General features: G+C 40.4%; 1 protein-coding gene across 1 annotated transcript in view; it reads left to right on the forward strand.

The window, feature by feature from the left end:
- The window catches only part of ctnna1 (catenin (cadherin-associated protein), alpha 1), a 172664-nt gene that overhangs the window by 136413 nt on the left and 18255 nt on the right, over nt 1-17996 (forward strand). Inside the window, exons 11-16 of the mRNA XM_080201695.1 lie at nt 385-541; nt 7124-7324; nt 9944-10095; nt 12279-12389; nt 14596-14777; nt 16100-16205. Coding sequence (XP_080057821.1) covers nt 385-541; nt 7124-7324; nt 9944-10095; nt 12279-12389; nt 14596-14777; nt 16100-16205 — 909 coding nt within the window. The remainder of the gene's footprint in view (nt 1-384; nt 542-7123; nt 7325-9943; nt 10096-12278; nt 12390-14595; nt 14778-16099; nt 16206-17996) is intronic.

A 17996-nucleotide genomic window follows, 5' to 3' on the forward strand; every position in this document is an offset into this window, starting at 1 on the left:
TTGTGTTTTGTCTACTGAAAAGAAATGCCAAGTTTTTTTAATTAATGCTCTTCTCGCAATGTATTTATAGACTTGAGTGATTCCAAGTGCTGTCTTTTGTCCCTTTTTCAATTTTCAGCCATTGAAATTTCATACTAGTCCAAAACAAATTTTGACAACTGGAAGATATCATTTGCAGCAAACTTGAATATGTTTTGCTTTGTTGACAGGTGCACCACCACCACTATTTGTTTTAAACTAGCATGTGGCAACTTTAAAGTTAAGGTTTTCAGTAAATTTCATGAACTTGCAGATAACTTTGACTTCATTATGCCTGCAATTGATTCTGTAAAATGATAATGCAAAAGCATTAGTAGCTGTAACTTATTTGCATTGTTCCCTTAGGTTATAAATGCTGCCTTGGCCCTGGCTGCTAAACCTCAAAGTAAAGTGGCTCAGGATAACATGGATCTCTTCAAAGAACTATGGGAGAAACAAGTGCGTGTGCTGACAGATGCGGTGGATGACATTACTTCTATTGATGACTTCCTGTGTGTTTCAGGTATTGTTTTAATACAATATTTAAATGTTATCAGTGAACATTCACACCATCTGATTCTAAATAAAATGAGAATTAACAATTAGTCACTATCTAGAGCAAATGTATTTGGTTTGTAATTCAGTTAATGTGGATACACAAAAGTATACTGTAAAAGTAAGCATTAGTATTGAAAGTTTTACTCAGGGTAATAGGTGCTAGTCACTATTCTGGTTACTCTACATTAATTTCAAATGTGCTGAAATCATTACTGATAACTCCCTGGCACGATTGGTCTTGATACACTTCTTACACTGACGAACCAAACAGCAAATTTTGATCCCAATGTAAATATTATCGTTGCTCAATTGAATGCCATTGCTGGCTAACTTCCTACCATAAACATGAAACTTCACTGCTTTGTGTCATCTCACATTGTCTCTCGAATTCTATGTCATTTCATGTCTTTTGCTAAAATAGCAATTATACTTGATGGATGGATAAAGCAAATTTCATTTTGTAGTCTTAGAATATTCTAAATGCTGCAAAGTTAAATACGTTACTATGTTTATGTATTTTAGAACCAAAGTCCTTCCATCTTTCACTTTAATACACTCTCTCAAATTTCAGGACAAATTTTTAAAAAGTGGTCTCCTCTGCTCTCCAATCCAGTAATTAAAACTGGGTACAATAAATATTTGAAGCCAATTTTTAGTTTATCCGAAGGACTGGAGCCTAATTTTTTTTCCTTCTCCCAATATTGGAAGCTATTTTGAATCAAGCATTTAAATAATGACTTAATTATGCAAAACTTGAGAATCGGAGTCAGTTCTGGTCTTGAGGTTCCTCGGCTAAGAGAATTAATTAAATGGAAGTTCAGTACAGAGTAATATGTAAATTCTGGCACCGAAGTATTGACACTTTTCAGCTTTTAAAACTAATTTTGATGAGACAAGTTTGCATTAAGATCATCAAATTTTACATTTTAAGAAAGAGAACATGTCATAATAACTTGCAGAACCTGTACCTTTTAAATACTCACAAAGGATATGGGCATCACTGGCTAGGTCATCCCTAGCGGTCCTTGAGAAGATGGTGAGCTACTGCTTTGAACTGCACAGTGCTATTAAGAAGGAAGTTCCAGGATTTTGACTCCGCAATAATGAAGGAATGACTATATTATTCCAAGCCAGGATGATATGTGGCTTGGAAGGGAACTTGCAGGAAATGGTGTTGCCATACATTGGCTACCCTCGAGGTTGGAAATGGCATTGAATGGCAAGAGGAGATAGTTTAATATCTTTCTTGTTGTATATGGTCATTGCCTGGCACTTGTCTGGCACAGAATGTACTTGCCACTTATCAGCCCAAGTCTTAATGTTGTCCAGTCCTTGGTGCTAATGGACACAAACTGCTTCAGTATCTGAAGAGTTGAGAATGATATTGAACATTGTGCAATTATCAGCAAATGCTCACACCTCTGACTTTATGAAGGTGGAAAGGTCATTAATGAAATAGCTGAAGATAGTTGAGCCTTGGATGCTACTCTGAAAAACTCGTGCAGTGATGTTCTGGCACATTCGTGATTGACCTTCAACAACAAAAGCCATCTTCCTTTGTGCTAGGTATGATCCAATTGTGAAGAGTTTTCCCCTCAGTTCCCATTGACTTCAGTTTTGCTAGGGCTCCATGATACCGCACTCAGTCAACTGCAGTCACTCTCAGCTTATCTCTGAAATTCAACTCTTGTCAATATTTGTTCTAAGGCTTCAATGAAGTCTGGAGCTGAGTAGAACTCAAACAGAACATCTACGAGCAGGTCATTGCTGTGTAAGTGCTGCTTGATAGCACTGTCAGTGACACCTTCCATCGCTTTGCTGATGATCAAGGATTGACTGATGGGGTGGTCCTTGGCCAGTTTGGATTTGGCCTGCTTTTTGTGGACAGCACATACCTGGACAATTTTCTACATTTGTCAGGTAGATGCCAGTGTTGTAGCTGTACTATGAACATATGAATTAGGGGCAGGAGTAGACCATTTAGCCCCTCAAACCTGCTCTGCCATTCAATGAGATCATGGCGGAGCTGATTATAACCTCAACTCCACATTCGTACCTATTTCTAATTACCTTTCAATCTCTTGGTTGAACAGCTTAGCTAGGAACATGGCTAGTTCTTAGTGCAAATCTTCAGAACCGCTACTGCAGTGCTGTCAGGGCCCATAACCTTTGCAGTATTCAGTACTTTCAGCAGCTTCTTCATATTACCTGAAATGAACTAATTTAACTGAAAACTGGTATCTGATGTGGCAGACCTCGGGAGGAGGGGCCAAGATGGAACATCCACTTAGCACTTTAAAGATGGTTGCCAATATGTCAGCCTTTCTTTTGTGGTGACGTGCTGAGCTCATCTGTTACTAAGAGTGGGGATATTTGTGGAGCTTCCTCCTCCATCAGTGCTTAAATGTCCATCACCATTCACGACTGAATGTGGCAGAGCTTTGGTCTGATCTGTTGGCTGTGGGATTGCTTGGTTCTATCTATTGCATGATGCTTCCATTGTTTGGCATTCAAGTAGTCCTATGTTGTAGCTAGATCAGGTTGACACCACTTTAAGTATGCCTGGGACTATTCTAGTGTGCTTTGCTTCACTCTTCAGTTCAGATAGTCAAAAATTAGATTAAATTGTTCCAGATGCCTTATTTATGGGGCAGTAGGGTTTTGAAATTACTCTAACGTAGTTTTAGAGGTGCATCTTTGTACCATATAGTTGGCACTTAGAATGAAGCATTTAGAATATATTAATTTTCCTTGCAGTTAAACTTCCCCAAGATCACTATTTTTTATGGATGTGAAATATGTTACTTGTGTTTCATTCAAGTGACTGGCATGTCTACTCAAGTGGGCGGCACGACAGTGGTTAACATTGCTGTCTTACAGTGGCAGGATCCTGGGTTCAGTTTTGGTCTCGGTAACAGTCTGTGTGGAGTTTGCATATTCTCCCCGTATCGATGTATCAAGGACCCTATGCACCCCGGACATTTCCATCTTCTTCCGTGGGGAAAAAGACACAAAAGTCTGAGATCATGCGTCAACCGACTCGAGAACAGCTTCTTCCCTGCTGCCATCAGACTTTTGAATAGGCCTACCTTATATTAAGTTGGTCTTTCTCAACAGCCTATCTATAACTGTAACACCATACTCTGCACCCTCTCCTTTGCTTCTCAATGAACTGCATGCTGTAACTGTATAGCATGCAAGAAACACTACTTTTCACTGTATACCAATACATGTAACAATAATAAATCAAATTGTTTTTAATTGCCACACTGTACAGCGGAGAGAGCCACCACTGCTGTTGGCACCTTTGCCAACTTCCAGGAAAATCTCCCCCAAAGTCATTGACCATTTATTCTGTGTTTGTAGATCTGTGTACACAACTGAACTCTTACAATTGCCTGCACTTGAAATTGTGTGTCTGAAATGCCTTCAAGTCATAGAATTTTTATAGTATGGAAGGAGGCCATCAAGTCTGTACCAACCACAATCCCAGCCAGGTTTCCTTCCACAGTCCAAAGATGTGCAGGTTAAGTTGATTGACCATGATAAATTGACCCTACTGTCAGGGGGATTAGCAAGGTGAGTGTGTGGGGTTACAGGAATTGTGATTGGTACAGACTTGATGGGCCAAATGGCCTCCTTCCATACTGTAAAAATTCCATGACTTGAAGGCATTTCAGACACAGTTTCATGTGCAGGCAATTGTAAGAGCCCAGTTGTGTACACGAATGTATAAACATAAAATAAATGATCAATGACTTTGGGTGAGTTTTTCCTGGAAATTGGCAAAGGTGTGCCGACAGCAGTGGTAGCTCTCTCCGCTGTATAGTGCAGCAGTTAGAAACAATTTGATTTATTATTGTCACATGTATTAGTATACAGTGAAAAGTATTGTTTCGTGCATGCTATACGGTTACAGTATGCAGTTCATACAGAAGCAAAGGAGAGGGTGCAGGGTGTGGTGTTACAGTTATAGCTGGGCTGTTGAGAAAGATCAACTTGATATAAGGTAAACCTATTCAAAAGTCTGATGGTAGCAGGGAAGAAGCTGTTCTTGAGTTGGCTGGTACGTGATCTCAGACTTTTGTTCTTTTTCCCCACAGAAGAAGGTGGAAGAGTGTGTGTCGGGGTGCATGGGGTCCTTGATTATGCTGGCTGCTGTTCTGAAACAGTGGGAAGTGTAGGCAGACAACTTGAAGTCACAGATTCCACAACACCACTGGCAGGACTGGCTTTTATTTGTCCACATCAACAGCTGAGGCTCAGGGCATCATTTCTTAAAGGTTGGCCAAGCACTGAGACCAAACCAGTTCACCCTGGACCCCCTCCTCCCAGCATTACCCAGGCATGACCCTCTTTCACCGCCACCAATTCTCCCCCACCCCACGAGCTCTGCACTCACTTGAGCTCCCCGGGAGATCTGCTCACTGGGTGCATGCCTTGTGATTGACGCTGTTCTGCTGTCTCACCGCCGTAGATGGATTTTCTGGTAGGGAGTGGGGGGGATGATTCTGGCATCAGGCCTGGTAGCTATCTAGTAATTTATCATATTCCTGTCATTGATCATCAGGAAACGCACTCTGTAACTGATTTTGGGGCAGGGGCTATCGGAGGTTATAGTGGATGCCTTGGTGGTTATTTTCCAGACGTCGCTGGATTCTGGGGAAGTGCCGGAAGATTGGAAAACGGCTAATGTTACGCCGTTGTTTAAGAGGGGTGCCAGGCAAAAGGCGGGGAATTATAGGCCGGTTAGTTTAACGTCTGTGGTAGGTAAAATGTTAGAATCCGTCATTAAGGAGGAAATTGCGAGGCATCTTGAAGGGAATTGCTTGATTGTTGCAACACGGTTTCATTAAAGGGAAGTCGTGTCTGACAAATTTACTGGAGTTCTATGAGGATGTGTCTAGGGCAGTGGATAGAGGAGAGCCGGTGGATGTGGTCTTTCTGGATTTTCAGAAGGCGTTTGACAAGGTACCTCACAAGAGGTTATTGCAGAAGGTCAGGGGACATGGAGTTGGGGGTAGGGTGTTAGCGTGGATAGAGGATTGGTTGTCAAATAGGAGGCAGAGAGTGGGGGTCAATGGGTGCTATTCGGATTGGCGGTTGGTGACTAGTGGGGTGCCCCAGGGGTCGGTGCTGGGGCCTCAGCTATTTACCATTTATATAGATGATCTGGAGGAGGGAACCGAGTGCAGGGTGTCGAAATTTGCTGATGACACCAAGATTGGTGGAACGGCAAATTGTGCGGAGGGTGTGGAGAGTCTGCAGAAGGATCTAGATAGGCTGGGCGAATGGGCCAGGAAATGGCAAATGGAATTTAATGTTGGCAAGTGTGAGGTGGTCCACTTTGGTCGGAAGAATGGTAGGAAGGACTATTACTTACGTGGCGAAAAACTGCAGCAGGCGACGGTGCAGAGGGACCTCGGGGTCCTTGTGCATGAGTCGCAAAAACCCAGCTTGCAGGTGCAGCAGGTGGTCAGGAAGGCGAATGGGATGCTGGCCTTCATAGCGAGGGGGATTGAATATAAAAGTAGGGAGGTCTTGCTGCAGCTGTATAGGGCATTGGTGAGGCTGCAGCTGGAGTACTGTGTGCAGTTTTGGGCGCCGCACCTGCGCAAGGATATTTTAGCCCTGGAGGGAGTGCAGAGGAGGTTTACTAGGCTGATACCGGAGTTGAGGGGATTGAGCTATGAGGAGAGGCTGAATAAACTGGGCTTGTACTCGTTAGAGTTTAGAAGAATGAGGGGAGATCTCATTGAGACGTATAAGATGATGAATGGGATGGATAGGATAGAGGTGGAGAGACTCTTCCCGCTCAAAAAAGACAGTAGGACTAGGGGGCACAGCCTCAAGATAAAGGGGAGGCGGTTTAGAACGGAGTTGAGGAGGAACTTCTTCACTCAAAGGGTGGTGAATCTCTGGAATTCTCTGCCCGTTGAAGTGGTGGAGGCTGCCTCGCTAAATATTTTTAAGAAGCGGGTTGATGGGTTCTTGATAAGAGAGGGGATTAAGGGTTATGGGGAGAGGGCGGGAAAGTGGAACTGAGCCACGACAGATCAGCCATGATCTTATTGAATGGCGGGGCAGGCTCGAAGGGCTAGATGGCCTACTCCTGCTCCTATTTCTTATGTTCTTATGTTCTTATACCAATCTGAAGCACAGCTTTGCAGTTCTCATGACATTTTCTGCTCCAATTGCTGAACATGCCCAACACTAACAGGAATTGAAAACCTCATTGTGTTTTTGGTGAGGTTTGTTGAGGGACAAATGGCAGTAATTGAATCGGTTTTCCTCTCCTATGAAGGAGCACCCACTTGAAGACTTAGAATATGCAGTCATTTGCTCTAAAAGATAGCATAATTGTATAGTCATGTCAACCTAAATTTTGTGTTCTGAGTTCTGGAGTTAGATTTGAAGAACAACTTGATTGGAAGGGTGAAATGAACCAAGCTGATGAATTTCATTTAAAATTAGGTTTGGTTTGTAGAGAACTGAATTTATTATAAACCAGTTTTATATTACACTAAATCTGTTTTTCTTTTAACAGAAAATCACATCCTCGAGGATGTAAATAAATGTGTTATCGCACTCCAGGAAAAGGATGTAGATGGACTAGACCGTACAGCTGGTGCAATCCGAGGACGTGCTGCAAGAGTTGTTCATGTTGTCACTTCAGAGATGGACAATTATGAGCCTGGAGTGTATACGGAAAAGGTTCTGGAAGCAACCAAATTGTTGTCTGAGACCGGTAATAATTTCCTTCTAAGCACCAAATATAGCCTAGGTTGTTGGATATGTACAAACCAAGTACTGAATATATATGAACTGTCATGCCTATGTTCACCTACTCCCATGTCATTTAAAGCAACAGTAGATCTCACGCTGCATCCATTCCTTCTGTCTAGTTGAAGGTCTTATGGAGTATGTTACCAAATTTAGGGCAAATCTCTGGTTGCTTGACAGAACTGTTGGATGGAAGGATAATGTCAAAGAAGAGGGATGCATTGCTGAAATGTGCAATTCCAAATACACAGTGCCTTATGCAAAGCCCCATTGAAATAGCTCTAAGGGTTCCATTCTGCATAGTAAAGTACTCCATTCATACCTTCCGTAGATCATAAGTGGTTTTCATGGGTTTTCTTTTAAACGGACATTGTCACTGAATTTTAGACTGACATATGTAAATTACCAAAATCTAATCTAATCTCCCTTTGCATGGATTTCCACTGGGTACTCTGGTTTCCTACCACAGTCCAAAATGTGCAGTTTAGGCAGATTGGCCATGCTAAATTGCCCCTTAGTGTCCCAAGTGTAGTGCTAGGGAAAATCAAATATGTGGGGTTGCGGGGATAGGGTCTAGGTAAAATGCACTGTTGGAGAGTTGGTGCAGACTCGATGGGCTGAATGGCCTGCTTCTGCACTGTAGGGATTCTGTTTTAATTCAATAATTTCTGAGCATTCATGAAACATGAGATTTGGAGCAGCTCTTGGAGTGATCACCAAAAGTATTGGGGGGGTGCGATTCTCCCATTCAACTGCACTAATTTTTTAATACAGCGGGCTGGAAGAATCCCCAGCCGGCAATTTTGCAGGCTTCACACGTGTGTTCACACCCTGCCAGCGTCTCCCTGCACCAGATTTCCAGTGCATCTGCTCTGCACCGGAAATTGGTGGGGAGGCACAAAGACTATTTAAATGGTTATTTGAATGTGATTTAAATACAGTTAGCAGGTCTAGAACTGAAGTTTCCAGGTCCACTAGCATCTCCCAGAATGTTTCACTCCATCCGGGATTACAGTAGCTCCCAGCTGCAGGGCTCCGACCGTTGGAGTGAACGGGGGTTGCAATTGGGGCCCATCTGCGTGGTGGGGTGCCCCTGGCAGTGCCAGCTAGGGCCCAAGGAACAAAGTGCCAGTGCCCAGGGGTACTTTGGCACAGCCCATTAGGCATATAGGAGACCTAAGGGATGGGGCAGATGGGGAGGTCCTCATGGAGGGCAATCATTGGAGGTGGGAGGGTCCTGCTGTCACTCTGCATCAGGATCCATGGGGGAAGGAGGAAGGCCAGCAATCTGGGGAGGCAGGAGAGGGGTGATGGGGGTGGGGCTGGAGATAGAGGTGAGCCATGGGGGGGTGGGTGGAGTGGGGTGGTGGTCAGGGCTGATTTCAGAAATGTTCGGGGGACTAGGATCAAGTCGTGGGGGAGGCAGAGAGCTGACTTTGCGGAGATTGGGGGAGGGATTGAACTGGCCAGTAGTATGGGCCAGTGCACATGTGCTGAGGTTAGCACTGACAGATAAGCACATGCGCAATAGCCTGGTCAGTGTGCTGATTTCAGCCTCTCCAGTGGAAATAAGCCCCACCCCCTGAAATTTAATGAGGCTGGTGGCCTCTGCAGTCCAGAGTGTGGGAGATTCTTCACTGAAAAACCTGCATGAATTACTCCAGTTTTCATGCAAATTCAACATTCAGAATTTTTTGGGAAGAATTCTGGCCATGATATGGCATCTATCGTACAAGAAATGAGCTGTTAACCTTTTGACCAAGTCCAAAGAAATGGCCGTATCAGTCAAAACTTTTACAAGAATTTAGAGAATGCCATCTCCTTTAGGTAGGATTTGTCCAGTAAAGGATCACATTGTGTCAGGCAGTTGCTAAAGCTGATTGGGCATTTTGTTCCTGTTGCTGTCCCTGCTTGAAGATTAAATAGCCATTGCCTCATCTGTAGTGCACCGTTGATAATGGAAACCGTAGTTTGCTTTGTACCGCTCTGCAGACTGGCCTATCTGCTTTTAGCAGTATTAGCCTGGGAGCTACAGTAACTACGTTTTTAGTAGGAGAGATACTTCACACAAATAAAGGAACTACTAGAGTTTGTTAATTTCGTGATTTTTCTTCAGTACTGTATGTGTGGGGCTTTATATGAGAGTGAAGGATCATGTGAAGATGTTTTGCTACAGTACTCTGACATTTTTTCTGGTAAGTATAAAGAAGGATCTAGTCTGTAAATATATCATTGTAATCTCATTCTAATGACTCATTGGCTGAGATGGCAGCAATTTACTTCTTTGTAACTACTGTTAACACTTGAAATTGTAGCAATTTCAAGTATCTCGTATCGTGAAAAATCTAACTAATTAAGTGTAATTAATGAAGCTAATTTATCCTTGAGCAATGCCACTAATGACAAACAATTCTTCTGAACAAAATGTTGCTGTGCTTGGTGGAAGTAAATGGTCGATGAGCAATATTTTTCAAAGAGACTTCAGTAATTCTGTGTTGAACGCATTAAAAAATGTTCAAATCATTAAAAGTGTGCATTTGAGTAATCTGTGTATTAATGCAATTCATCCATTTCCCACTTCTAGTTATGCCAAGATTTACTGAACAAGTGGAAGCTGCTGTGGAAGCACTGAGCACCAATCCTGCTCAACAGCTGGATGAAAATGAATTCATTGATGCTTCACGTCTGGTATATGATGGCATTCGGGATATTAGGAAAGCTGTATTGATGATTAGAGTGAGTACATTTTGTGTTCATGGGCAGCTTTGCTGAAAGTATGCTGTTCTGAGTTTATTTGTGACTAACTTAGTTTTTGCCCTTGAGTTATTAAGTAAGTACTTAAAATTGAGCCAGTTGCACTCAGCTACTGCAGCAGTTGAGATCACCCACTGACCAGAGTGCACCCTAGTCCATTCGAAGACTCAACTAATCAGTGGTAAACCCACTGAACATCTGGAGAGATTGAACACTGCAGTTTCATTATGGGCAATATGGCTTATTTTTCTAGTCAAAAACTGGCATGTTGAGCCAAATGGCTTCCTTCTGTGCTATCATTCTATGACTCTATAGTGTGCAGTAGGAGTATTCTTTCATTTTTAAATAATGGTCATTTACTAAAATTTAAGGAAATTGACCTTAATTATCTTTTCAGTCTTTTCATTTTGGGTATTGCTTATTAGCAGTCATTTCGGAAAAAACGTTCTTGCATTGCTGTGTGCTTTTGTATGTTAAATCTTCTATTTGCGTGTTACCTGTTGTCTCAAAGCTATTTTCCCTAGAGTACTGATTGTTGGTATGAAACGCTCAATGTGGTCAGTCAAGACTTTTGAGTGTTTTGAGGCAATCTTGATGGTATTTAACAGCAGCAAATAGAAATATTAGGCATGTAAAATGTTGCTCTGGGTGATTATCACCACAGAGGTGAAGTGGTTGGCTAAAATTCAAATCAAAGTAGCTGAAGTGTATAACTGTGTTCAATGCAGCAATTAATTTATCCATGAAACTAATACATTTTCTGTTCTTTGCTGCAAAATTATCCCTTCCCCAGAGAAACAATATAACATCACAATTAGCCAAGCATTCATTACACTTTGAAATTTCACAGATGTAACTGTGCGCGAGTTAGTGTTTAGAATGCAAAACGGTGCTATTAATTACAAGTTAAGGGAGGCATTTTGCAATGTAAAAATGAAACTATTCACTTTAGGTGTAATGGATGATCGCAGCATAAGTAGCACCCATTTTGAAAAGTGTTCTTTTTTTTCCTCTAGCTTCTGCTTATGTCACCAAACACAATACATAAATACATGTAATTGCTCAATGCTACAAAGTAACTTCTATTTTTCAAGTAATTGTTTTAATATGTTTTTGATAGATTTAAAAGTAAAGTTGATTAATACAACTGAAAAATGGGGTTATCTCAAACATGATTTTTTTTTCCTGTGATTAACCTGTTAACAGTGCAAAAATGGCAGAAAAAACTTGAGTTGCTCTGAACACAATTTGTGCTTAACATTCAGCTGTCTCTTGTGCTGGTTACACTAATATCGGAGAGATTGCACCCGAAAAAACAGCACACTGAGCCCAAAAAAGCCAGGATTTTGATATTGATGGAGGTGACTTTTTAAGGGTTATAAACTTGATAGTAGACTTTAAGTTGGGTTAAGGTGCACTGACAAAAATTTCCATACTGCTGATACTTAAAATGGCAAAGGCAGGAAGTTTTTGCCCTTGGTGTCTTCACCTTTAACCTTGACTTCAAAAGTATGACTTCAGCCAGATTGTAAAGTTGTGTCTTTATGACATATCACAGCATCAATAATCGTACAACTGTGATTTTTCTTTCACTGGGTTATCGGATACTGTTTTTGTGATCTTCTAATCCACCTTCATTTTAAAATATTTAGTTTATTTTTATGGCTCATTCTTTTTAATGCATTGTGTGGACTGTTGCAATGAAATGACTTAATGTTACAATTCTGTAATTTCCTTATTTTGGGCAATTGTTTTTTCATTTGGATAGGGAAGGTAATGTGTTTCTGTAACAACTGAGACATTCCATCCAGGATAAGGCAGTCTGATGTGCTTCCTCATTTGTTTATCTGTTGCATATGAATTATAAAAAATTAATGGAAATTATAAGAAATTAATACAAATTGTGCAGTTGTAGGTTGGTGTACTGTTACTAGGGATAGCAGCTATTGTGTGCCCCAGTGTAACAATCTTTAACAGTGAAAAAGCCCATCACAGTGGCACCTTTAGAAATTAACATTACTATGGGTACTTGGGAGTTTTCAATAAAACGTGCCCCTATGTACTAAATTTAAAATATTAGATGTTTAGCAGCATAAGGAGCCAGCGTGAATTCCTGTACTCTCCCAGTGTCTAGATATTAATACTATAATTTTTCCCTTCACTAGACTCCAGAAGAATTGGATGATTCTGACTTTGAAACTGAAGACTTTGATGCTCAAAGTAGAACCAGTGTCCAGACACAGGAAGATCAGCTTATTAATGGACAGAGTGCAAGGGTAAGAAGTTGCCTATGTTTAGAATAAATTTACCTATATGTCAATAGTTAATAAATAAATTTACCTCCGTCTATACTTGATGCATAGCCCATCAACCTAAGTTACCTTGTGTTTATACTTGCAGCTTTCATAAACCAAACTGCTGGCTGATGAAAGTGCTGTATTGTATACTTCATGGGGAGTAACTGGCAACTGCACAAAGTTACTAATCAGGCTAAAATTTTCTAACTATTAAATTTATTGGTATGGTTGTGAAACTTGTATAGCTAATTGAAGCAAAAATATACAATCTTAAGGCATGATGTTAGTAAATTACTTGTAACTTAACAGTTTCACGTAGACTTTTTTCAAAAGTGGACTGTGCAAAATAAGGTGTCGAATACTATACTATATCTACTGGGAATTTTGTTTAAATGCAGCCAAAGCAGATGGAATGTCAGTGACAGCTGTTAGGATCCAAAGAATGAATTTGGGCAGTTTTAGTACAGTTCCCAATGGACAAGTCCACAGTGCTCAGCTGCTCTGAGTTTTGGCACTAACTACCACTGTTGGAAAATGGCTGTTTTATAGTGTATGCAAAATGAAAATGCCATAAGTGTCTTGTTTCTGAAGCCGAGACTGAGGAATTTTATCCAAATAAGGGAAACATAGTGGAAGCATCAGCAGGACTTTAGCTTATTTGTTTTGAGGCTAAATTGTTGGAATGAAGAGCTGCTTTAAAATGTGGTTCTGTTCACTTCTTCTGCACTTGTTGCTGCTAAGATTTATTTTCTGTGCTAAAATTATTCACTGTGCTGACTTCTACTAGCCAAAAATAGAACCTCCAGTTTTACCCCAGTTCTTTCACTGCATTCACATGATATTATCCATTATTAGAAATCATTAAAAACGCAAAATAGTTGCTACGTGTCTGCTATATGTGCATGTAGTGATGTACCCACGTACTTGCGTATAACCTAGCTGCATCTATTGTTTGTAAATCTAAAAAAAAGTTTATTTTTAGAAGTCAAGCTTTGTGGACAGTGAATGAATGCAGGGAGCATTCCCATTCTGCCTGGCAGCAGCTGGCATTGTAAACTTTGGAAACTGCTGGATTGTGTAAAATTGAACCATTTACAGTATTAAATGGGAGTCAAAATGTATTCACTCAACTTTTATTTGCTGAAAATGGGTATGAGTGGAATACAGAAAAGCAATCAGTCGTAACAACTGAATAGATTATGCAAATGAAAGTATTGAATAGACTTGCATTGTTCAGTCTTAAATATTAAATTAGAATAGCAGTTTTGATCTTAGCTTCTATGATGTATTATTTCAAGAATGATTTTTGAGGAATTTCTTTGTGATTGACTGAGAATGATACTATAGAGTTGGTGTAGCAATTGTGTGCTGGATGTTAAATTAGTATGTTGAAAGTAACTCAATATCGATGCGAAAGACTCCTTGCAGAAAATACCATTCTAAGCTGCCATTTGCTAATGAGACCTGAGAATGGGATATAATTCAATGAAATAAAGTAAGCTAAACATATGGTTCCAAGATAAAACTGAGTTGCCATACTTTTAGAAAAACACTAAGTAGCTGATGAATAGGTTATAGACAGGAGCAAAAATTAGCTAGTGTTTAGAGGTAATTTAACTTTCATTGAATTGTTTGCTCAAAAGCCAGGACCACTGCTGGAGAAATGAATATTTTCTCTCATTATTACTGGACATTTCAAATTATCTTGCTAATAATGCAACCTAATCCAAGATTATGTCTACACTGCCTTAACACTACCTAGATTATGAACTCAAAAACAAACCCTGTTACATGATGCAAAGTCTCTCTTGCATCAAACTCCTTCCAAACAGCCTCCTAAAGTGAATTTACCAATTCATTTGAAATGTTGATGCTATGTCCTTTTCCATTAGGAATTAGACTAACTGTATTCCTTGCAATTCTTGCCAGCCTTCAATAAGGAAGTTGGTTTTATTGTTATGGAAGTTAACACAAGTACTAATGCAATTCACAGTGGCAATTGGAATGAATAAAATGAATTAAGTCATTAAATCATTTCTAAAGCTTCAGTTTTTTGCTTCAAAAAGCAGAAGCAGTTGTCATACATCCTCGTTTCATGTGTGCCTTAGTTAATTTCTTGTAACATTTGGGCAATCTTCACCTCTTAGTTATAGATCTTTTCCAGCAGATTGTCCTTGTTTTCCAGGCTATTATGGCTCAGCTTCCGCAGGAACAGAAAGCAAAGATTGCCGAACAGGTAGCCAGCTTTGAGGAGGAGAAGATCAAACTGGATGCTGAAGTTTCTAAATGGGACGATAGTGGAAATGATATTATTGTCCTAGCCAAGCAGATGTGCATGATCATGATGGAGATGACAGACTTCACCAGGTGTGCAGTTCATTTTCATTTGTAACTCTGAGCTCAGTGATGTATTTGGCTAACCTTGTGGCTCATTATCAATAGGTCTGCATGCTAACATAAGCATTATTATGTAAAAAATGCTTTACATTAGAAAATTGGTGTTCTTGTATTGATTTTTACATTCTCTAAGCAGTTTGTAACCAGATTTCAATCATCTCATGGTGCTGTTGACAATTTAGTGATGGTTTCATTTAGGGGGTGCAGGAGCGGAGGGACATATGGGTATATGTGCAAAACCATTAAGGTTATGATATGTTACGAAAGCAGTTAATAAGGCGAATGAGAACCTGGGCCTCTAAGTAAAAGCACAAAAGGAAGGAAGAACTTGGCGAACCTTTCAAAACATTGCTTCAACACCAACTGGAATATCATGTCTCATTGTGGGCACTGCAATTTAGGAATGATGTGCAATGGCGAGGGTGCAGAAATGATTTATAAGAGTACTTTGCGAGATGAGGGAGTTGCAAGAATATGTTGGAGAAACGAGAACATTTCATTGAAATGCTCAAAACCCTGAGGGCTCTGGAGAAAGTAGATTAGAAGAAACTGAGAGATTGGACATGAAAAACATTTTAATGCAGCAAGTGGTTAAAATCTGGGATGCACTACCTAAGAGTATGATGGAGGCTAATTCAGTTATGACTTTCAAATTGGATAATTACCTGATACTAATAAAAGTAAAACATAAATGTTAAAAATAGTCTTTTCCATTCACTGACCACTTACTTTTTCATCACTTTCAATTGCATATTCTATACCCCCCCCCCATTACAATTCTTTGTTCCAAAAGGATAAGGATGGCACACTGGTGAGCACTGCTGCCTCACAGTGCCAGGAACCCTGGTTCAATTCCAGTCTTGAGTGGCTGTTGGTGTGGAGTTTGTATGTTCTCCCCATGTCTGCATGGGTTTCTTATGGGTGTTCTGGTTTCATCTTACAGTCCAAACATGTGCAGTTAAGTGGATTGGCCATGCTGAATTGTCCTTTAATGTCCAAAGGTGTGTAGGTTAGGTGAATTAGCCTTGGTAAATGTGCTACAAGGATAGGATGGAGGGGAGGGCCTGGGTGGGATGCTTTTTCAGAGAGTCGCTGTAGATTCAATGGGCTGGAAGGCCTCTTTCTGCACTAGAGGGATTATATGGATAATCATCTGGAAAGAAAACTTCTGCAGACCAACAGGAGAATGGAGATAACAGAGTTGCTTAAGCAGAGCCAGCACAGTCTGATAGGCCAAATACCGCCTCCTGTGTTGCAAACAATTTTTGATTCTAAGATGGTTTCTTTTGCAGAGGAAAGGGCCCACTAAAGAATACATCAGATGTAATCAGTGCAGCCAAAAAAATTGCTGAAGCAGGATCAAGGATGGATAAACTTGGACGTGCTATTGCTGATCATGTAAGTCCTGCAGCACAGACAGTGCAAAGTGCTGTGTTAAATAGTATTGATACTAGGACTGTGCAGTGTGAAGGTGAGTGGCTTTTCTTTTGTTTTCACAGCCATGGTGTGCTCTTTCTCTGCCTTTGGCTGCGGCCTCTTTCTCTTCTGCCCTTCAGCACAGGTGCCATCCCTTAAATAAACACAGGGCGTCAAGATGGTGATACAAGCCAGGGAGGTCATAAGGAACAGCAGTTGCAGTAACTGTGCCTGTCTGGCACTCTGCCCAGGGCAATTGGAGCCTCAGACAAGGCAGAGTGGAGGAACACTTCTTGATATCACAGCACGTCTTGACATCACAACCATCCTGAATTCGGGGGGGGAGTTGGTGACGAGCACGAGAGGTCAGAGATTCAAAATAATTGGCAACGGCATTATGGAAGAGAAGTTTTTCATGCAGCAGATGATTGGCGTCTGGAATGCAGTGCTTGAATGGGGGCAGACTCAATCGAAGCATTCTAATGATAATTCAGCTGATATTTGAATAGAACAATGCAGGTTTATGGGATGAAGCAAGAGAATGGCACTGGGTGAATTGTCATTCAGAGAGCTGGTGCAGACTTAGTGGGCAGAATAGTTTCCTTGTGCACTGTAACAATTCTGTGATTTTGTGCAGTTTTGTTCATGGATAAATGCTTTTCTCAAATTATATATGCATAACTGCTAGTGTGGAAATATTAGACTTCTTGAGAAGTAGCTTCTGGAACATTGACTGTGTCGGTACTGGGCTTTCTATTATAACATATATTCTGGTTCGCACATACAAAAGGGTTCGGCTTTATTTGTTTCTGCAGCTCAGGAATGTAGATGCTAAGTTTAAATTAATCAGTTTGTAAATTTCGTTTGAATTTGTTTCACACATCTAATTTTCAGTTATCCTGATGATTAAGAATGTATTGCTTTTTGTTACCCCTAGTTGTTCATCTGAACTGATCAGAGGGGTTCTCTGAATGCTCAGCAATAAACTATCATGTAATATTTGGGATCTTCTTGCGGTCCGGTTTACATTGTAGTTGAGCACATCAAATGGATTACCAGGCTTATGTTCATTTATCTGTTTACTGCTTAATCTGTTTAGCAGATAACAGCCTAAAGTCTTGATGCTATGATCTTCTGAAGTCAAGTCAAGGAGGGTCATGAGATGAAATGGGTAGCCAAAATACAGTAAATGAATTTTTGTTTGGTTCTTTGGCTTAGCACAAATCATTTGCGTACTGGGGTCATGGGAAATGAGCAGTTGTCTTTAGGTATGTCCCGAAATGCTTAGCTGAAGAAAATTTAACTGATTAAAAGCACAAAATTTAGATTCCAAAATACTGATTGTATCAAGCTCGTCTCATAATTATTCTCTATTAAACAGAGCAATAGAGTGAGAATACAATGTTAACTATGAGAGAGAAAGATGAACACAGAAGGAAATGTATTCCAACTCATTTATGATTTAGGTGTTCTCTCCAAAATAAATCATTTTGGAGAGAACACCTAAATCATAATCATTTTGCTTGCTAACTGCATAAATTGATTGGGATCAAATTAAAGAAGTGGAAAATTTATTATCTATGAGACACTTCATGTTCCAGAAAGGATGAGGCAGTTGTGAGCTGATATGTTGCAATATGAACAGTGCATTTCCTTCTAAACCTTTCTTCCCTGCATATTTATCGAGCTTCCTGTTAAATGCGTCTGTGCTATTTGCCTTAAGTGCTCTTGGTAATTACTCAACTTTTTTCAAGAAAAAACATTTCTCCAAAA

Source organism: Carcharhinus amblyrhynchos, chromosome 13, assembly GCF_965287045.1.
Source record: "Carcharhinus amblyrhynchos chromosome 13, sCarAmb.v2.hapA, whole genome shotgun sequence".
In the NCBI taxonomy this organism is placed as follows: Eukaryota; Metazoa; Chordata; class Chondrichthyes; order Carcharhiniformes; family Carcharhinidae; genus Carcharhinus; species Carcharhinus amblyrhynchos.